The sequence below is a fragment of the Heterodontus francisci genome, chromosome 14 (genome assembly GCF_036365525.1).
Source record: "Heterodontus francisci isolate sHetFra1 chromosome 14, sHetFra1.hap1, whole genome shotgun sequence".
Classification (NCBI taxonomy): Eukaryota; Metazoa; Chordata; class Chondrichthyes; order Heterodontiformes; family Heterodontidae; genus Heterodontus; species Heterodontus francisci.
In genome coordinates, this window is record NC_090384.1 from 28,742,998 (window position 1) to 28,765,707 (window position 22,710).

Genomic DNA, 22,710 nt, shown 5'->3' on the forward strand with positions numbered 1-22,710 from the left:
CTGTATAACATTGATCACGTATTAGAAAGGCTGTCTATATTTCAAGTTGATAAGGCCCCCCTCCCACCCCGCCACCAGCCCATTTCAGTGGGGGATGGAAGCATAAAATTCCCGCCACAGTGTCCTTGTCGGTCTCTGTATACCACAGTGTCCGTGTCACTCTCTGTATAACACGCGGTGACCGTGTTAGTCTCCATGGAACAAACAGGTTCTGTGTTAGTCTCTCTATTAGACACAGTGACTATGTAAGCCCACATGTAAAAGACAGGTGCTGTGTCAGCCTCTGCATAACACAATGTCAATCTCTGTGTTACATGCAGTGACCATGTCAGTCTCTATATAACATGCAGTGACAGTGTCAGTCTCTGTAAAACACACAACAACCGTGCCAGTCCCTGTATAACATGCAGTTACTGTGTCATTCCATATCCAACACGCAGTGATTGTGTCAATGTCTATCAGACAGACACTGTGTTGATCTCTGTTCAACACAGTGCCCGTGTCAGTCTGTGTACAATAGACAGTTTCCATTTCAGTCTCTGTGTAACAGTCATTCCATAGCAGCCAGCTGTGTGGATTCTCTAACGCTGTTTTCTGTGTTTCTTAGCAGCAAATCCCCTCTTATGCTCGACGGCCCGTTTCCACTGTAAGAATGGGAGATGCATCGACAAAAGCTTTCTCTGTGATGGAGTGAATAACTGCCAGGACAGCAGTGATGAGGACAACTGTGAGATCTCTCCAGGTACAATGTTGCTGACTGCAGTTTCGCTCACAGATCAGACTATGTAATTCAGAGTCACAAAATAGTACATGGCAGTAAACCTAGCCAGGTTAGAGTGAGGCAAGTTTTTAATTTCTGGCATTGTTTATGCTCAAAAAAAATTCATCTCACCTGCTAGAGACTGACATATCACCTTTTCATCCACCTCTGATCTCTCAGTGTGTTTACTTCATTTCTAGATTTCAGAATCTATAGAACCCGAAGACAGTTCAGAGCCCTGTACAGTCGATGTACAAAGACCCATACTGTCCATGTACAGAGTCCATACAGTCTATGAACAAAGACCCATACTGTCCGTGTACAGAGTCCATACAGTCTATGTACAAAGACCCATACTGTCCATGTACAGAGTCCATACAGTCTATGTACAAAGACCCATACTGTCCGTGTACAGAGTCCATACAGTCTATGTACAAAGACCCATACTGTCCGTGTACAGAGCCCTGTACAGTCTATGTACAAAGACCCATACTGTCCGTGTACAGAGTCCATACAGTCTATGTACAAAGACCCATACTGTCCGTGTACAGAGCCCTGTACAGTCTATGTACAAAGACCCATACTGTCCGTGTACAGAGTCCATACAGTCTATGTACAAAGACCCATACTGTCCATGTACAGAGTCCATACAGTCTATGTACAAAGACCCATACTGTCCGTGTACAGAGTCCATACAGTCTATGTACAAAGACCCATACTGTCCGTGTACAGAGCCCTGTACAGTCTATGTACAAGACCCATACTGTCCATGTACAGAGTCCATACAGTCTATGTACAAAGACCCATACTGTCCATGTACAGAGTCCATACAGTCTATGTACAAAGACCCATACTGTCCGTGTACAGAGTCCATACAGTCTATGTACAAAGACCCATACTGTCCGTGTACAGAGTCCATACAGTCCATGTACAAAGACCCATACTGTCCGTGTACAGAGTCCATACAGTCTATGTACAAAGACCCATACTGTCCGTGTACAGAGTCCATACAGTCCATGTACAAAGACCCATACTGTCCGTGTACAGAGTCCATACAGTCTATGTACAAAGACCCATACTGTCCGTGTACAGAGTCCATACAGTCTATGTACAAAGACCCATACTGTCCGTGTACAGAGTCCATACAGTCTATGTACAAAGACCCATACTGTCCGTGTACAGAGCCCTGTACAGTCTATGTGCAAAGACCCATACTGTCCGTGTACAGAGTCCATGCAGTCTATGTACAAAGACCCATACTGTCCATGTACAGAGTCCATACAGTCTATGTACAAAGACCCATACTGTCCGTGTACAGAGTCCATACAGTCTATGTACAAAGACCCATACTGTCCGTGTACAGAGTCCATACAGTCTATGTACAAAGACCCATACTGTCCGTGTACAGAGTCCATACAGTCTATGTACAAAGACCCATACTGTCCGTGTACAGAGTCCATACAGTCTATGTACAAAGACCCATACTGTCCGTGTACAGAGTCCATACAGTCTATGTACAAAGACCCATACTGTCCGTGTACAGAGTCCATACAGTCTATGTACAAAGACCCATACTGTCCGTGTACAGAGTCCATACAGTCTATGTACAAAGACCCATACTGTCCGTGTACAGAGTCCATACAGTCTATGTACAAAGACCCAGAATGTCCGTGTACAGAGTCCATACAGTCTATGTACAAAGACCCATACTGTCCGTGTACAGAGTCCTGTACAGTCTATGTACAAAGACCCATACTGTCCGTGTACAGAGTCCATACAGTCTATGTACAAAGACCCATACTGTCCGTGTACAGAGTCCACACAGTCTCTGTACAAAGACCCATACTGTCCGTGTACAGAGCCCTGTACAGTCTATGTACAAAGACCCATACTGTCCGTGTACAGAGTCCATATAGTCTATGTACAAAGACCCATACTGTCCGTGTACAGAGTCCATACAGTCTATGAACAAAGACCCATACTGTCCATGTACAGAGTCCATACAGTCTATGTACAAAGACCCATACTGTCCGTGTACAGAGTCCATACAGTCTATGTACAAAGACCCATACTGTCCGTGTACAGAGTCCATACAGTCTATGTACAAAGACCCATACTGTCCGTGTACAGAGTCCATACAGTCTATGTACAAAGACCCATACTGTCCGTGTACAGAGTCCATACAGTCTATGTACAAAGACCCATACTGTCCGTGTACAGAGTCCATACAGTCTATGTACAAAGACCCATACTGTCCGTGTACAGAGTCCATACAGTCTATGTACAAAGACCCATACTGTCCGTGTACAGAGTCCATACAGTCTATGTACAAAGACCCATACTGTCCGTGTACAGAGTCCATACAGTCTATGTACAAAGACCCATACTGTCCGTGTACAGAGCCCTGTACAGTCTATGTGCAAAGACCCATACTGTCCGTGTACAGAGTCCATGCAGTCTATGTACAAAGACCCATACTGTCCATGTACAGAGTCCATACAGTCTATGTACAAAGACCCATACTGTCCGTGTACAGAGTCCATACAGTCTATGTACAAAGACCCATACTGTCCGTGTACAGAGTCCATACAGTCTATGTACAAAGACCCATACTGTCCGTGTACAGAGTCCATACAGTCTATGTACAAAGACCCATACTGTCCGTGTACAGAGTCCATACAGTCTATGTACAAAGACCCATACTGTCCGTGTACAGAGTCCATACAGTCTATGTACAAAGACCCATACTGTCCGTGTACAGAGTCCATACAGTCTATGTACAAAGACCCATACTGTCCGTGTACAGAGTCCATACAGTCTATGTACAAAGACCCATACTGTCCGTGTACAGAGTCCATACAGTCTATGTACAAAGACCCATACTGTCCGTGTACAGAGTCCATACAGTCTATGTACAAAGACCCATACTGTCCGTGTACAGAGTCCATACAGTCTATGTACAAAGACCCATACTGTCCGTGTACAGAGTCCATACAGTCTATGTACAAAGACCCATACTGTCCGTGTACAGAGTCCATACAGTCTATGTACAAAGACCCATACTGTCCGTGTACAGAGTCCATACAGTCTATGTACAAAGACCCATACTGTCCGTGTACAGAGTCCATACAGTCTATGTACAAAGACCCATAATGTCCGTGTACAGAGTCCATACAGTCTATGTACAAAGACCCATACTGTCCGTGTACAGAGTCCATACAGTCTATGTACAAAGACCCATACTGTCCGTGTACAGAGTCCTGTACAGTCTATGTACAAAGACCCATACTGTCCGTGTACAGAGTCCATACAGTCTATGTACAAAGACCCATACTGTCCATGTACAGAGTCCACACAGTCTATGTACAAAGACCCATACTGTCCGTGTACAGAGCCCTGTACAGTCTATGTACAAAGACCCATACTGTCCATGTACAGAGTCCATATAGTCTATGTACAAAGACCCATACTGTCCATGTACAGAGTCCATACAGTCTATGTACAAAGACCCATACTGTCCGTGTACAGAGTCCATACAGTCTATGTACAAAGACCCATACTGTCCATGTACAGAGTCCATACAGTCTATGTACAAAGACCCATACTGTCCGTGTACAGTGTCCATACAGTCTATGTACAAAGACCCATACTGTCCGTGTACAGAGTCCATACAGTCTATGTACAAAGACCCATACTGTCCGTGTACAGAGTCCATACAGTCTATGTACAAAGACCCATACTGTCAGTGTACAGAGTCCATACAGTCTATGTACAAAGACCCATACTGTCCGTGTACAGAGTCCATACAGTCTATGTACAAAGACCCATACTGTCCGTGTACAGAGTCCATACAGTCTATGTACAAAGACCCATACTGTCCGTGTACAGAGTCCATACAGTCTATGTACAAAGACCCATACTGTCCGTGTACAGAGTCCATACAGTCTATGTACAAAGACCCATACTGTCCGTGTACAGAGTCCATACAGTCTATGTACAAAGACCCATACTGTCCGTGTACAGAGTCCATACAGTCGATGTACAAAGACCCATACTGTCCGTGTACAGAGTCCATACAGTCTATGTACAAAGACCCATACTGTCCGTGTACAGAGTCCATACAGTCTATGTACAAAGACCCATACTGTCCGTGTACAGAGTCCATACAGTCTATGTACAAAGACCCATACTGTCCGTGTACAGAGTCCATACAGTCTATGTACAAAGACCCATACTGTCCGTGTACAGAGTCCATACAGTCTATGAACAAAGACCCATACTGTCCGTGTACAGAGTCCATACAGTCTATGTACAAAGACCCATACTGTCCGTGTACAGAGTCCATACAGTCTATGTACAAAGACCCATACTGTCCGTGTACAGAGTCCATACAGTCTATGTACAAAGACCCATACTGTCCGTGTACAGAGTCCATACAGTCTATGTACAAAGACCCATACTGTCCGTGTACAGAGTCCATCCAGTCTATGTACAAAGACCCATACTGTCCGTGTACAGAGTCCATACAGTCTATGTACAAAGACCCATACTGTCCGTGTCCAGAGTCCATACAGTCTATGTACAAAGACCCATACTGTCCGTGTACAGAGTCCATACAGTCTATGTACAAAGACCCATACTGTCCATGTAGAGAGTCCATACAGTCTATGTACAAAGACCCATACTGTCCGTGTACAGAGTCCATACAGTCTATGTACAAAGACCCATACTGTCCATGTAGAGAGTCCATACAGTCTATGTACAAAGACCCATACTGTCCATGTACAGAGTCCATACAGTCTATGTACAAAGACCCATACTGTCCGTGTACAGAGTCCATACAGTCTATGTACAAAGACCCATACTGTCCGTGTACAGAGTCCATACAGTCTATGTACAAAGACCCATACTGTCCGTGTACAGAGTCCATACAGTCTATGTACAAAGACCCATACTGTCCGTGTACAGAGTCCATACAGTCTATGTACAAAGACCCATACTGTCCGTGTCGAGTCCATACAGTCTATGTACAAAGAGCCATACTGTCCGTGTACAGAGTCCATACAGTCTATGTACAAAGAGCCATACTGTCCGTGTACAGAGTCCATACAGTCTATGTACAAAGACCCATACTGTCCATGTACAGAGTCCATACAGTCTATGTACAAAGACCCATACTGTCCATGTACAGAGTCCATACAGTCTATGTACAAAGACCCATACTGTCCGTGTACAGAGCCCTGTACAGTCTATGTACAAAGACCCATACTGTCCATGTACAGAGTCCATACAGTCTATGTACAAAGACCCATACTGTCCGTGTACAGAGCCCTGTACAGTCTATGTACAAAGACCCATACTGTCCGTGTACAGAGTCCATACAGTCTATGTACAAAGACCCATACTGTCCATGTACAGAGTCCATACAGTCTATGTACAAAGACCCATACTGTCCGTGTACAGAGCCCTGTACAGTCTATGTACAAAGAGCCATACTGTCGGTGTACAGAGTCCATACAGTCTATGTAAAAAGACCCATACTGTCCGTGTACAGAGTCCATACAGTCTATGTACAAAGACCCATACTGTCCGTGTACAGAGTCCATACAGTCTATGTACAAAGACCCATACTGTCCGTGTACAGAGTCCATACAGTCTATGTACAAAGACCCATACTGTCCGTGTACAGAGTCCATGCAGTCTATGTACAAAGACCCATACTGTCCGTGTACAGAGTCCATACAGTCTATGTACAAAGACCCATACTGTCCGTGTACAGAGTCCATACAGTCTATGTACAAAGACCCATACTGTCCGTGTACAGAGTCCATACAGTCTATGAACAAAGACCCATACTGTCCGTGTACAGAGTCCATACAGTCTATGAACAAAGAACCATACTGTCCGTGTACAGAGTCCATACAGTCTATGAACAAAGACCCATACTGTCCGTGTACAGAGTCCATACAGTCTATGTACAAAGACCCATACTGTCCGTGTACAGAGTCCATACAGTCTATGAACAAAGACCCATACTGTCCGTGTACAGAGTCCATACAGTCTATGAACAAAGACCCATACTGTCCGTGTACAGAGTCCATACAGTCTATGTACAAAGACCCATACTGTCCGTGTACAGAGTCCATACAGTCTATGTACAAAGACCCATACTGTCCGTGTACAGAGTCCATACAGTCTTTGTACAAAGACCCATACTGTCCGTGTACAGAGTCCATACAGTCTTTGTACAAAGACCCATACTGTCCGTGTACAGAGTCCATACAGTCTATGTACAAAGACCCATACTGTCCGTGTACAGAGTCCATACAGTCTATGTACAAAGACCCATACTGTCCGTGTACAGAGTCCATACAGTCTATGTACAAAGACCCATACTGTCCGTGTACAGAGTCCATACAGTCTATGTACAAAGACCCATACTGTCCGTGTACAGAGTCCATACAGTCTATGTACAAAGACCCATACTGTCCGTGTACAGAGTCCATACAGTCTATGAACAAAGACCCATACTGTCCGTGTACAGAGTCCATACAGTCTATGAACAAAGACCCATACTGTCCGTGTACAGAGTCCATACAGTCTATGTACAAAGACCCATACTGTCCGTGTACAGAGTCCATACAGTCTATGTACAAAGACCCATACTGTCCGTGTACAGAGTCCATACAGTCTATGTACAAAGACCCATACTGTCCGTGTACAGAGTCCATACAGTCTTTGTACAAAGACCCATACTGTCCGTGTACAGAGTCCATACAGTCTATGTACAAAGACCCATACTGTCCGTGTACAGAGTCCATACAGTCTATGTACAAAGACCCATACTGTCCGTGTACAGAGTCCATACAGTCTATGTACAAAGACCCATACTGTCCGTGTACAGAGTCCATACAGTCTATGTACAAAGACCCATACTGTCCGTGTACAGAGTCCATACAGTCTATGTACAGAGACCCATACTGTCCGTGTACAGAGTCCATACAGTCTATGTACAAAGACCCATACTGTCCGTGTACAGAGTCCATACAGTCTATGTACAAAGACCCATACTGTCCGTGTACAGAGTCCATACAGTCTATGTACAAAGACCCATACTGTCCGTGTACAGAGTCCATACAGTCTATGTACAAAGACCCATACTGTCCGTGTACAGAGTCCATACAGTCTATGAACAAAGAGCCATACTGTCCGTGTACAGAGTCCATACAGTCTATGAACAAAGAGCCATACTGTCCGTGTACAGAGTCCATACAGTCTATGAACAAAGAGCCATACTGTCCATGTACAGAGTCCATACAGTCTATGTACAAAGACCCATACTGTCCGTGTACAGAGTCCATACAGTCTGTGTGCAAAGCCCCATAGAGTTTATGTACAGAGTCCATACAGTCGATGTACAAAGCCCAATACAATCTGTGAACAGTGCCCCAGACAGTCTATGTACAAAATCCCATAGAGTCTATGTACAGAGCTCTGTACAGTCTATGTACAGAGCACCATACAATCTGTGTACAGAGCCCTATGAAGTCTGTGTACAGAGCCCCATGCAGTCTGTGTACAGAGCCCCATACAGTGCATCAGAGAACTATGTGTACAGTACATATCCCCTGGCTGTCAATGTACACTGTACAGATCCCTGTACAGTCTGTGTGTACAGTGCAGATCTCTGTGTAGTCTGTGTTCAGATCCCCATACAGTCTATGTATAGGCCTCACAGGAAGAAAGTGGAACAGACCAGTGAAAAAGCCAAGCACCCATAAAATTGCTGAAACAGATCCAAAGGAAAGAAAATAATTTAACTAAATGGTCTTCACTGGAAGTCTCTCAGCATCGGAATTGATTTTCAGTTTTCAGGATGCAAAAGACCTCAACAAGGCAATGGATGGAAGGAAGGAATGAAGGGAAGGAAGTAATGAAGGGATGGAGAGATGGTGGGATGGAGGATTTTAAATATGTTCCACCTATTGGAAAAGCTAGTGAGGAATAAATTGTAAATGATATGATAAGCTGGAAGTCATTACGGTATTTGGGGAAATGGGAGTTCAGGCCTTCCACAATCTACAATAAAATAAGAAAGACCGGATATTTCCCTCTGGACAACAAAAACATAGAAACATAGAAAATAGGAGCAGGAGTAGGCCATTCGGCCCTTCGAGCTTGCTCCGATATTCATTATGATCATGGCTGATCACCCAACCTGTTCCCAGTTTCGCCCCATATCCTTTGATCCCTTTAGAACAAGGAGCTATTTCTAACTCCTTTTTGAAAACATACAATGTTTTGGCCTCAACTGCTTTCCGTGGTAGCGAATTCCACAGGCTCACCACTCTCTGGGTGAAGAAATTTCTCCTCATCTCAGTTCTGAAAGGTTTATCCCGTATCCTTAGACTATGACCCCTGGTTCTGGACTCCCCCACCATTGGGAACATCCCTCCTGCATCTACCCTATCAAGTCCTGTTAGAATTTTTTAGGTTTCTATGAGATCCCCCAGCAATGGAAGGACTATAATTCAAAAGAGGGGATAAAAACAATCTGGTAAACAGAATTTATAGAGCAAGCAAAGGATTTGACCTGAACTTAAGTAAGGTCAAGATGAAAGGCCTTGTTCGACCAGAGGTTTATATAAATGTAAAAGGAATGCTCAGTGAATTGTTGTGATCTGGAATGCGCTGCCTGGTTAGGGAGGGTGGAAACAGATTCAGTTGTAACTTTCGAAAGGGAATTAGATAAATACTTGAAAAGGAAAACATTTGCACAGTTCTGGGTAAAGAGCAGGAGAATGGAACTAATTAGATAGCTCCTTCAAAGAGCCAGCACAGGCATGATGGGCCGAATGGCCACCTTCTGTGTTGTTTGATTCTATGAGATCACCATTCAGTCTGTGTACATACCTCCCTTGCAGACTGTGTACAGAACCCCCCCCCCCAAACCGTGCAGACTGTGTACATGCCTCCCATGCAGTTTGTGTACATACCTCCCATGCCTTCTGTGCACAGACACTCTGGTAGGTCTGTGCACAGACCTTCCCATACAGTCATTGTACAGAGCTCATGTACAGCCTGCGTACAGACTCCCCAACAGTTTGTGTACAGACCTCCCATGCAGTCTCTGTACAGACCTTCATGCAGTCTGCGTATGAACCCCTGAACAGTCTGTGTACAGATCCCCTTACAGTTTGTGTGTACTGTACAGATCCCTGTACAATCTGTGTGAATAATACAGATCTCTGTGCAGTCTGTGTACAAAGCCCATACAATCTGGGTACAGATCCCCATGTCGATGGAATGTACAGTACAAATCCCCATAGAGGCTGTGTGCTACAAATCCCCATTCACTCTTTGTATAGAGCCCCATGCAGTCTGTGTACTGTTGCACTCGGTTTGTACAGTACAGATCTATGTGTGTGGGAAGCTTAAATAGCTTCATGCTGTGAGAGCTGATCGTGGGGATGATTTCTGAGTCTTTGCCAGCCTGCTGCATGATATTGTATCTCTGATCAGATTAGTGTAGCTTGCTGTGACCTGACAGTCAACCCTCCAACTGTTTTTTTATTTTCTTGTTTCAGACTCTTGTCTGTTAAATAAACATTCGGAAGCAGCTTGACAATTTCCAGAAATGAATTGGCTGTGTTGCCATGCCGATGTTTTACAGCATGTTTGATCTTTTTCAGTGCTGTCACAAACACACACTTTGTATTCGGCCCTGACAGAAGTAGATTCGTGACAGTGTCCTGGTAATACAGTCTCTGGCTGATCCTAATCGCACTCCTGATGCAGGATTGCTGTAATCCAGCCCTGCTCTGCACATGCCTGGCCCACAGAAAAATCTCACCACTTCTCAGCTCAAACATTGAGCATGAACAGGTCCCAGGATTTGTGTGTCTTTTTAGGGAACAACACTTTCATAGAACACCTTTTCCCCTTTACAGACGCACGGTGTGATGCTGTCATTCACACCCAAGATCGTTGTTGCATCACTTGTGCATGCCACCATTTCGACAAAAATTATAGACAGTTCTTCTGCCTTCAGTGAAGTTTAACAAATATTTAATGGATAGCCTGTCCCTTTAAGTTAAACAACAGCAACGGTTTGCATTTATATAGTGCCTTTAACATAAAAATGTCACAAGGTGCTTCACAAGATTATAACAAGATACATAAAAATAATAGCAAAATACTGCAGATGCTGGAAATCTGAAATAAAAACAAGAAATGCTGGAACCACTCAGCAGGGCTGGCAGCATCTGTGAAAAGAGAAGCAGAGTTAACGTTTCGGGTCAGTGACCCTTCTTCGGAACTAGCAAATATTAGAAATGTCAAAGGTTATAAGCAAGTGAGCTGGGGGTGGGGCAAGAGATAACAAAGGAGAAGGTGTAGATTGGACAAGGCCACATAGCTGACCAAGAGTTCATGGAGCAAAGGCAAACAATATGTTAATTGTGTGTTGAAAGACAAAGCATTAGTACAGATAAGGTGTTAACGGACTGAAAATTGAACAGCAGCAAGTACAAACATGAAAAAAAACAGTGGGTAAGCAAACTGAACAAACTACAATGAAATGAAATAAACAAAAGAAAAAAAATTGTAAAAAATGTAAAAAAGAAAAAATAACTAAAAATAAAAGTAAAATGGGGGGCCCGTCATGCTCTGAAATTATTGAACTCAATGTTCAGTCCGGCAGGCTGTAGTGTGCCTAATCGGAAAATGAGATGCTGTTCCTCAAGCTTGCGTTAATGTTCACTGGAACACTGCAGCAATCCCAGGACAGAGATGTGAGCACGAGAGCAAGGGGGTGTGTTGAAATGGCAAGCAACCGGAAGCTCAGGGTCCTGCTTGCGGACTGAGTGGAGGTGTTCCACAAAGCGGTCACCCAGTCTGCGTTTGGTCTCCCCAATGTAGAGGAAACCACGTTGTGAGCATCGAATACAGTATACTACATTGAAAGAAGTACAAGTAAATCACCGCTTCACCTGAAAGGAGTGTTTAGGGCCTGGGATAGTGAGGAGAGAGGAGGTAAATGAGCAGGTATTACACCTCCTGTGATTGCAGGGGAAGGTGCTATGGGATGGGGACGAGGTGGTGGGGGTAATGGAGGAGTGACCAGGGTGTCGGGGAGGGAACGATCCCTTTGGAATGCTGACAGGGGAAGGGAGGGGAAGATGCGTTTGGTAGTGGCATCACGCTGGAGGTGGCGGAAATGGCGGAGGATGATCCTTTGGATATGGAGGCTGATGGGGTGGAAAGCGAGGACAAGGGGCACCCTGTCACGGTTCTGGGAGGGAGGGGAAGGGGTGAGGATAGAGGTGCGGGAAATGGGCCGGACATGGTTGGGGGCCCTGTCAACAATAGCGGGGGGGAATCCTCGGTTGAGGAAAAAGGAGGTCATATCAGAAGCACCATCATGGAAGGTAGCATCATCAGAGCAGATGCGTCGGAGACGGAGAAACTGGGAGAATGGAATGGAGTCCTTACAGGAGGTAGGGTGTGAAGAAGTGTAGTCCAGGTAGCTGTGGGAGTCGGTGGGCTTATAATGGATATTAGTAGACAACCTATCCCCAGAGATGGAGACAGAGAAGTGAAGGAAGGGAAGGGAAGTGTCAGAGATGGACCATGTAAAGGTCAGAGAAGGGTGGAAATTGGAAGCAAAGTTGATAAAGTTTTCCAGTTCAGGGCGGGAGCAGGAAACGGCACCGATACAGTCATCAATGTACCAGAAAAAGAGTTGGGGGAGGGGGCCTGAGTAGGACTGGAACAAAGAATGCTCGACATATCCCACAAAAAGACAGGCATAACTAGGACCCATGCGGGTACCCATAGCAACACCTTTTACTTGAAGGAAGTGAGTGAAGTTGAAGGAGAAGTTGTTCAATGTGAGAACAAGTTCAGCCAGGTGGAGGAGGGTGGTGGTGGATGGGGACTGGTTGGGCCTCTGTTCAAGGAAGAAGCGGAGAGCCCTTAAACCATCCTGGTGGGGGATGGAGGTGTAGAGCGATTGGACGTCCATAGTGAAGAGGAGGCGGTTGGGACCAGGAAACTGGAAATTGTCAAAATGACGTACAGCGTCAGAAGAGTCACGGATGTAGGTGGGAAGAGACTGGACCAGCGGAGAAAAGATAGAGTCAAGATAGGAAGAAATCAGTTCAGTGGGGCAGGAGCAGGCTGAAACAATGGGTCTGCCGGGACAGTCCCGTTTGTGGATTTTGGGAAGGAGGTAGAAGTGGGTTGTCCGGGTTGCGGGCCTAAGAGGTTGGAAGCTGTAGATGGAAGATCTCCAGAGGAGATGAGGTCAGTGACAGTCCTTTGGACGGTGGCTTGATGTTCGGTGGTGGGGTCATGGTCCAGAAGGAGGTAGGAAGAAGTGTCTGTGAGTTGGCGTTGAGCTTCTGCAAGGTAGAGGTCGGTACGCCATACAACAACAGCACCACCCTTGTCTGCAGGTTTGATGACCATGTCGGGGTTAGACCTGAGAGAACGGAGTGCCTCAAGTTCAGAGGGGGACAGGTTAGAGTGAGTGAGGGGGGCAGAGAAATTGAGATGACCAATGTCTCGCCGACAGTTTTCAATGAAGAGATCAAGAGCGGGTAAGAGGCCAGGGGGAGGGGTCCAGGTAGAGGGAGAATGCTGGAGGCGGGTGAATGGGTCTGCTGGTTGGGGGGAGGACTCCTGGTCAAAGAAGTGAGCCCGGAGGTGGAGGCGATTGAAGAAGAGCTCAACGTCATGCCAAGCACGAAATTCATTGAGGTGGGGACGTAAGGGGATAAAACTGAGTCCTTTGCTGAGTACAGAACGTTCAGTGTCAGAGGGGGGGAGGTGAGAGGTTATAGTGAATACACGGCAAGGGGTCAGATCAGAAGGGGTGGGGTCAGAGGGAAGTGAAGCGGAAGGAGGATCTGGAGGAGCATTCGTCCCCATCAGCTGCTGGAGCTTTGCGTTCCTTGACATCTGAAAGGAAGAAAAAAAGTTTTTTGTTAATGCGTTGAATGAGACGAAAGATGAAATGAAACTGCGGAGTAGAACAGCTTTGAGATAAGGTGAGGCAGTGCTGCTGGAGAGAGAGGTCCAGTGTGTGCATGTGGCGGCGCATAGCACTGAGTGTGGATCTCAGGATCTTAGAAATGTCAAAGGTTATTAGCAAGTGAGCCGGGGGTGGGGCAAGAGATAACAAAGGAGAAGGTGTAGATTGGACAAGGCCACATAGCTGACCAAGAGGTCATGGAGCAAAGGCAAACAATATGTTAATGGTGTGTTATTATTATTATGTAACCAGATACAGTTTGATATCAAGCCACAGAAAGAGATATTAGGACAGGTGACCAAAAGCTTGGTCAAAGAATTAGGTTTTAAGGAGCATCTTAAAGGAGCTAGGGAGCAGCGAGATTTAGGGAGGGAATTCCAGAGCTTAGGGCCTAGGCAGCTGAAAGCACAGCCACTAATATTGGATGGTTTAAAATCAGGGATGCGCAAGAGACCAGAATTAAAGGAGCAGAGATCTCAGAGTGTTGCAAGACTGGAGGAGGTTACAGAGATTGGATGATCTATGGCCATGGATGGATTTGAACTGAAGGATGAGAATTTTAAAATTGACCACAATCGACCCCCGTGAGCATGAAGTAACCATGAGGCCAAGTGGCAGTGCGGGTCCGTGCACCGTCACCAGGCATCACTCCATTCCCAGCCACAGTCTCCTCCACCAATCCCGTCGCAGCTTACACAGCTGAGAAGAGTTGTCAAGTGGTAGGTTCTCTTGAACTGAATGGGGAGGGTTCTATAAGCTGAGAGCACCCTGTGAGCACAGAGACAGGGGACAGTATGGCAAGGTGAGATGACAAGGTATCTTTAGCACACTGTCCATTAATTATCACAACCTGAAGCAAAGTCAGACTGATGGGATGAAAATCTCAACTGACCACCAGCCCTACTGAAATGACTTTGAGATAGTGCCAGTCACAGACGGAAGCCAGCCCAGCCAGTTGTTGTAGAAAGTTCCCAAACTGGCGAGCCTGTTAAAGGACTTAAATAGTGACGATTGCAATCAGCCACTAGCTGTCACTAGCATACGTCCTATTTAGAGGGCATGTTAAAGAGGCCCACGTTCAATCATCACCATGCCACTGGTTCATTTAATCCATTTTCACTCCTTCATGGCCCACTCTTGCTCCTGTTTTTTATGTTCTTACATTCATCCTGGCCCTTGAAAAGTAGTTGTAGCAATCTGAAAGAATTCGCTGGGACTGTCCCAGAATTGCATTTGACATCCTAAGCACTGCTGCTAGCAACCAAGTGAAGGGAGGGGTGGGGGGTGGGGAGAGGTGGCGGGGGGAAGCAGAATTTTGCCATTCTGAAAGACTCAAGAAGGGAGAAAACCTGGGAAATATCACCCCAAATATGGTAAAGTCCAGCTGATAACCTGGATATGGGGAAAGACCCTGCATGGTGACAGGGGGAATGGCATGTAAATTTAAAGCTAAACAATGAACCTTCCATCCTGTGACCCCCGGCCTCAAGATGGGGGAGGGGAAGCTCACTGTATCCTACAGGTGTGGGATGTGGGAGGGGAAGCTCACTGCGTTCCCCCAGCTTTGGATGGGGGAGGGAAGGTTCACTGCTGGGCAATACGACAGGAGTATTTAAAGGACAGGCCACAGTAGATAGAAGCAGACTGTTTCCAGTAATTCAGAATAAAAGTTTCTTTTCTTTTGGGCCTCCTTATCTCGAGAGACAATGGAAGGGCGAAGAATCACCGCAATGCCCAGCCTCATGTGGGTGAAAAATCACCACAATGCCCAGCCTCAGAAGGGTGAAGAATCACCGCAATGCCCAGCCTCATGTGGGTGAAAAATCACCGCAATGCCCAGCCTCATGTGGGTGAAAAATCACCGCAATGCCCAGCCTCAGAAGGGTGAAAAATCACCGCAATGCCCAGCTTCAGAAGGGTGAAGAATCACCGCAATGCCCAGCCTCATGTGGGTGAAAAATCACCGCAATGCCCAGCCTCAGAAGGGTGAAGAATCACCGCAATGCCCAGCCTCATGTGGGTGAAGAATCACCGCAATGTCCAGCCTCGGGTGGGTGAGGAATCAGTGCAATGCCCAGCCTCGGGGGTGAGGAATCTGTGCAATGCCCAGCCTCGGGGGTGAGGAATCAGTGCAATGCCCAGCCTCAGGTGGGCGAGGAATCAGTGCAATGCCCAGCCTCGGGGGTGAGGAATCAGTGCAATGCCCAGCCTCGGGGGGTGAGGAATCAGTGCAATGCCCAGCCTCAGGTGGGCGAGGAATCAGTGCAATGCCCAGCCTCGGGGGTGAGGAATCAGTGCAATGCCCAGCCTCAGGTGGGCGAGGAATCAGTGCAATGCCCAGCCTCAGGTGGGCGAGGAATCAGTGCAATGCCCAGCCTCAGGTGGGCGAGGAATCAGTGCAATGCCCAGCCTCGGGGGTGAGGAATCAGTGCAATGCCCAGCCTCGGGGGTGAGGAATCAGTGCAATGCCCAGCCTCGGGGGGTGAGGAATCAGTGCAATGCCCAGCCTCAGGTGGGCGAGGAATCAGTGCAATGCCCAGCCTCGGGGGTGAGGAATCAGTGCAATGCCCAGCCTCGGGGGTGAGGAATCAGTGCAATGCCCAGCCTCGGGGGTGAGGAATCAGTGCAATGCCCAGCCTCGGGGGTGAGGAATCAGTGCAATGCCCAGCCTCGGGGGTAAGGAATCTGTGCAATGCCCAGCCTCGGGGGTGAGGAATCTGTGCAATGCCCAGCCTCGGGGGTGAGGAATCTGTGCAATGCCCAGCCTCGGGGGTGAGGAATCTGTGCAATGCCCAGCCTCGGGGGTGAGGAATCTGTGCAATGCCCAGCCTCAGGTGGGCGAGGAATCAGTGCAATGCCCAGCCTCGGGGGTGAGGAATCTGTGCAATGCCCAGCCTCGGGGGTGAGGAATCTGTGCAATGCCCAGCCTCGGGGGTGAGGAATCTGTGCAATGCCCAGCCTCGGGGGTGAGGAATCAGTGCAATGCCCAGCCTCGGGGGTGAGGAATCTGTGCAATGCCCAGCCTCAAAGTAAAAAGATGAGATTGTTCACACTGATGATTTTTACAAAATAAAATTGGCTGCTTTCAACACTGTAATCAGTGACTCTGCATTTTAAATGGGAAAAACCTCTGAAACCCTCAGGAACACCAGGCTCCAGGGGCGTGTTAAGGCACTAATGGAAGGAAGTACATTGTATGAAGTACAATTTGTACAAGATCATAACGCACTGTCCATTTTACCAGTCATGTCTAGGATGTGTTGCCCTAAATTCAACCCAACTCTCAGACTATACACTGAAAATAGAGCAGAAAGTGTCATTCAGGCATTACATTTCTGTGTCTTCAGAGATTGCTGTAATTTCAAGCAGCTCTGTATTGTAGTGAGAGGCAGCAGTTTTGTTCAGGCCTCATGTCAGGCTGCCTACTTTCTTTGTTTTACTCCATTGCATGGGCTGTATTTCTAGCAGCCAGGCTCTGTTATTTGTCCACACAATGATTCCCCTTTTGGTGCTGAATTACAGTGTCAGATAATCTGTTGAAAGAACAGAAATCCTTTCTGGCATCAAGTTTCACTTAAAAGCAGAGAATCAGTTTAATCAGCCTATTGCCATGGGAACTAGTATTTAGATTTCCTGAGCCTCAGTGTTGCCAGCTAAATCTCAGCAGCTCCGAGGACCCCTGTGACCTCCTCTGTTTTGCTTCAAGCAACAAGCCAGATTGAGTGAATGGAGGACCCATGGGGGAGGGGAAGCGGGTGTGTGCTGGCTCATGAGTGATACAAAAAGGAGAGGTTATTTGTGACAATCCCTTAAACTTGATCTACCTGTGGCTGTTAATGAATTGCCAGCCACCACCAGTGAGAGTCGTTCATAGTAGGAAACCACCGAAGGTGACTCCAACAGAGTTACATTTTCAGAATGACTGTCCTAGTGAGCATAATGAAACGGAGCCCAACATCAACTAACTCACCATTGACTGTGGAGACACAAGAACCCTGGTAGAGAGATTAAACCCCCTACCCTGCAGGAGATTATAATCACATCTTTCGTCATTTGGTGTTTATGAATGGCTGGATGTAAACAGCAGAGTCTCTGCAGATTTGCTGTCATGCAATGTGTTCCTTGAGATGAGGAGATACAGCACCCCTTTTTTCCCAGCAGTGTTCATTTTCTTTTTTTGTGGAACTTGGGAAAAATATTTTGTAAATATAATTATGCTGCGTCCTGTTAAAGAGTGGCAGACAAGCTAGGAGGGGTGGAATTCTGCTTAACTGTTCCAGTGTTATAGGAGAAGACATCAGAACTACTAATGGTGTCCCCTGAGTTGTCCCTCGTATTAGAAACAGACTGGTAGCAGATATCCAGTATAGAGCTGCTCCCCCTTCAGTACAAAGGAAGAACTTGCAATTCTATAGCGCATTTCACAACTTCACTCCCAAAGTACTTCACAGCCAATGAAGTACTTTTGATGTGTCGTCTCTGCTGTAATCAGCAATGTGATCTTGACCAGATAATCTGTTTTAAATGCTGATTGAGGGTTAAATATTGGCCCAGGTCAATGGGATCTTTTAGGTGCACTAGATGGGGCCGCAGTTTACTGCCTCATCCAAAAGATGGCACGTCCAATAGTGCAGCACTCCTTTAGTCCTGCACTGGAAGTATCAACGTGGATTATGCGCTCAATTTTCTGGATTAGGGTTTAAACCAATGACCTTCTGACTCCAACCTCAGTATGTTAAGTTGAATCATGGCTGACACAAGGTTCTCCTCCAGTGCTGTCCTGGATAGTTGGTTGGAAGCAGCACTCCCCATTCATGTGTAACTGCCGAGGAGTTTAATTGTGACACACAGGAAACATTGTACAAAATGATATGCAGAACTCCAAGGAAGGATGTGAGAGTCAAGGGAAGACTGCAGTGAAGATTCACTTGAATTATATCACGAATAAGAGGTTATCGTGATAATGAAAGACGCATAAAATTGGGGTTTTCATTGGAACAGAGACGTTTAAGTGGGGTTATAGTCACGGCCTTTGAATTTAAGAGTGGTTTGAGAAGATGACTAGGGAGTAAGAGGTAGAAGCAGGAGTAGGCCATTCAGCCCCTCGAGCCTGCTCCACCATTCAATAAGATCATGGCTGATCTGATTGTGGTCTTAACTCCACTTTCCTACCTGCCCCCTATAACCCTTGATTCCCTTGTAGATCAAAAATCTGTCTAACTCAGCCTTAAATATATTCAATGACCCAGCCTCCATTGCTCCCTGGAGAAGAGAATTCCAAACACTAACAGCCTTCTGAGAGAATAAATTCCTCCTCATCTCTGTCTTAAAACGGAGACCCCTTTATTTTGAAACTGTGGCCTCTAGTTCTGGATTACCCCACAAGGGGAAACATCCTCTTACCCTATCAAGCCCCCTCAGAATCATATATGCTTCAATAAAATCACCTCCCATTCTTCTAAAATCCATGGGTATAGGCCCAACCTGCTCAACCTTTCCTCATAAGACAACTCTTTCATCCTTCTCTGAACGGCTTCCTATGCAAGTATATCCCTCCTTAAGTAAGGAGATCAGAACTGTACATGGTACTCTAGGTGTGGTCTTGCCAATGCCCTGTACAGTTGGAGCAAGACTTCCCTACTGTTAAACTCCATCCCCTTGCAATAAAGGCCAACATTCCATTTGCCTTCCTAATTACTTGCTGTACCTGCATGCTACCTTTTTCTGATTCATGTACAAGGATACCCAGATCCCTCTGTACTGCAGCATTTTGCAGTCTCTATCCATGTAAATAATATTCAGCTTTTCTATTCTTCCTGCCAAAGTGGATAACCTCACATTTTCCCACATTATACTCCAACTGCCAAATTTCTGCCCACTCACTTAACCTATCTCTATCTTAGTAGACATTTTGTGTCCACCTCACAACTTGCTTTCCTACTGATCTTTGTATCGTTGCAAATTTGGCTACAATACACTCGGACCCTTCATCCAAGTCATGAACAGAGTTTGTAAATAGTTGAGGCCCCAGCACTGATCCCTGTGCCACTCCACTAATTACAGTTTGCCAACCTGAAAAAGTCCCATTTATCCCAATTCTCTGTTTCCTGTTCATTAGCCAATCCTCATACATTACCCCCAACGCCATGAGCTCTAATCTTGTGTAGTCACCTTTTATGTAGCACCTTATTGAATGCCTTTTGGAAATACAAATGCATTACATCAACTGGTTCCTGTTTATCCATCCTGCTTGTTACATCCTCAAAGAACTCTAATAAATTTGTCAAATATGATTTCCCTTTCATAAAACCATGGGGACTTTGCCATTAGTTGGCACATTGGTAATGGGAAGATGGATTGAACAGACTCATGGTTAACGTTTCAGGTCTGTGATCTTTCATCAGGTTGGTTCTGATGAAGGGTCACAGACATGAAATGTTAACTCTGTTTCTCTCTCCACAGATGCTGCCAGACCTGCTGAGTATTTCCAGCACTTTCTGTTTTTATTTCAGATTTCCAGCACTGGCAGTATTTTGCTTTTATATTATTGTATCGACTCATTGTATTGTATAGATTGTATATTGGGATGGGCAAGTGAGACTTAGTGTGGGATAGGATGCAGAGAGCAGAGTATTGGATGAGTCTAAGTTTAAAGAATTTGGAAGATGTGAGTTGTGCATTTAAACAGTCAAATATGGATGTAGCAAAAGTCCAAATAAGGGTTCAGTAAGGGGACAGCTACTTAGGACAGAAATTAGGAGAAATTTCTTTACTTAAAGGGTTGTGAATCTTTGGATTTCTCTACCCCAGAGGGCTGTGGAAGCTCAGTCATTGAGTATGTTTAAAGCAGGTTGACAGATTTCTAAATACCAATGATGTAAAGGGATATGGGGAGAGTGTGGGGAAAAAGCATTGAAGTGGATGATCAGCCATGGTCGTATTGAATGGCGTGGCAGGCTCGATGGGCTGAATGGCCTACTCCTGCTCCTATGTTCCTATGTTATGGAGGTGGATGTAGGCAGTCTTTGTGATATAGAGGATATAATGGTCGAAGCTCAGCTGAGGGCCCAATAGGTTCGGTAGAGTCTGGTTCATCTTCAGGCTGTGGCCAGGAAGAGGGATGGAGTTAAACCAAGAATATGAAGGGCCAAAGTTTAGCGAATGGAAGTGTGGCTTTTTCAAGACTGAGTGTGGATAAGGAGTCTGATAGCAACGAGGCAGTGGAGGGATCAGATTGTAGGCGGTGTGATAGAGCTGGGTGTTGTGAACGTAGATGGGGAACCTGGCCCCATGTCTGTGAATAACATCAAAGGGCAGCATGTGGATGAGGAAGATGAGGCGACCAAGGACAGATCCTTTGGGGAAGCACCTGAAGTTACAGTGCAGGAGTGGGAAGAGAAGGCTTTGGTAGAGCTGCTAGGGCAACAATCAGTTAGATAACAGTGGCTGTACATGAAGGTAATCCCACCATGCTGGATAACAGACAATTTATCCTGCCAATACGGAGCAGATAGACCAGGGGCTGCCGTTTCTGGCATTACAGAGGGATAAATTTTGCCTTTTATACCTCGGCATTCATCATCGGTTGGCTGAAGTGCAAAATGGAAACTCTTGTCATATATTAGTCGCAGAACCTTCATGTTATGTCGTGCAATCACATAAATTGAAGGAAACTAGACAGGCTCTGTTGCTTGTGTGCAATGCGCCCGACCCAATTTCCTTCTTGCACTTTGGCTAGGTGATACTCAACACCCAGGAGGTACAGACAAAAATCTCCTCTTAATCTGTTTGTGCTGGGATAACTTCAAATATGTATGTGCCATTTTCTCACGGTGACAGTTCACACCTTCTGCGGGATGCCCATCTCCTCAGCTACTGAGCTCCAAAAACATTCTTAGAAACCCAGTGATCTCAGCGGCTGTGTCTTACGGCCATCAGATTAATCCGTTTGCAGATTTATACGGTGTTTTAAGTTTCCATTTTCCCAGCGCTCCTCTGTAAAGCAAGGAGCTGATGAAACTTGGTGTAGAGGGACATGCAGTGAACAGCAGGCTGATAAACTTGTGCGCATATCAGGCTCCAGACTAACAAAGGGTCCCAGAACAGTCAAGCCCCATCTTTACAAACTCACAAAGACCTACAGAATGCTGCTGATCAGGGTTAATCTTGTCAAGGTTTGTGCATTTCCATTAAACACAATGGAGCTTCAGCCAGCACCATGGAAACTATACTAATACATATAGTACAATTAAAACCTCAGTGAATTATTGTGTCACATGTATGATAGGAAATCGGACTGTTAAACCCGCTAACACGCAGTGGAGGTACTTTTGACTTTAACCAATATTGTAAAATGGGCGATATTGGCTGTTATGCACCTCTCCCAAGAGGCAGCTTATCCAATATTGCCCGTTATACATTATCACCCAAAGCCAAAATTACCCCCCTCCCTCCAGTGTGTTCTACAAAGCATATACAGAAAGCGTTAAACCCAGAAACGCAGTGTATTCTGCAAAGCATATAGAAAAAGTTTTAAATCCAGAGGTGCACAGTGGGAGTAATTCCCACCTTCAATGACTGAGTAGTTTTATGGAGTGAATTGCCCACCCATTGTAAAACCTGCCTGATTTTCATGAGGAGTGTCACAAGAGCTGAACATACCCAGACGGTTACAGATGATGTTGTGAGCCAATATACAGCTCAATTTTCTGTGATTCTATGATTTTCTATGATTCTCTTTGTTCAAATCTGCTGAGATGACGTCCTGATCACTGGCACAACCTTTTTGAAATAAGGACAGCCAATTTTCCCCAGGAGAGATAACTTGTCGTCACAGCTCTAAAAGGGATCAGTGTTTCCAGCTCCCACCCTGAGCAGATTAAATCAACAATCCAGTTGAACAAGGAAGAATTAG

General features: G+C 45.8%; 1 protein-coding gene across 3 annotated transcripts in view; it reads left to right on the forward strand.

Annotated features, from left to right (window-relative positions):
* ldlrad3 (low density lipoprotein receptor class A domain containing 3) overlaps window positions 1-22,710 on the forward strand; it is a 257,228-nt gene that overhangs the window by 197,425 nt on the left and 37,093 nt on the right. For 2 of the 3 annotated variants that reach the window (XM_068046817.1, XM_068046819.1), the window contains exon 4: window positions 608-742. In XM_068046817.1, coding sequence (XP_067902918.1) covers window positions 608-742 — 135 coding nt within the window. The remainder of the gene's footprint in view (window positions 1-607; window positions 743-22,710) is intronic. The other variant, XM_068046818.1, reaches the window with a different exon arrangement.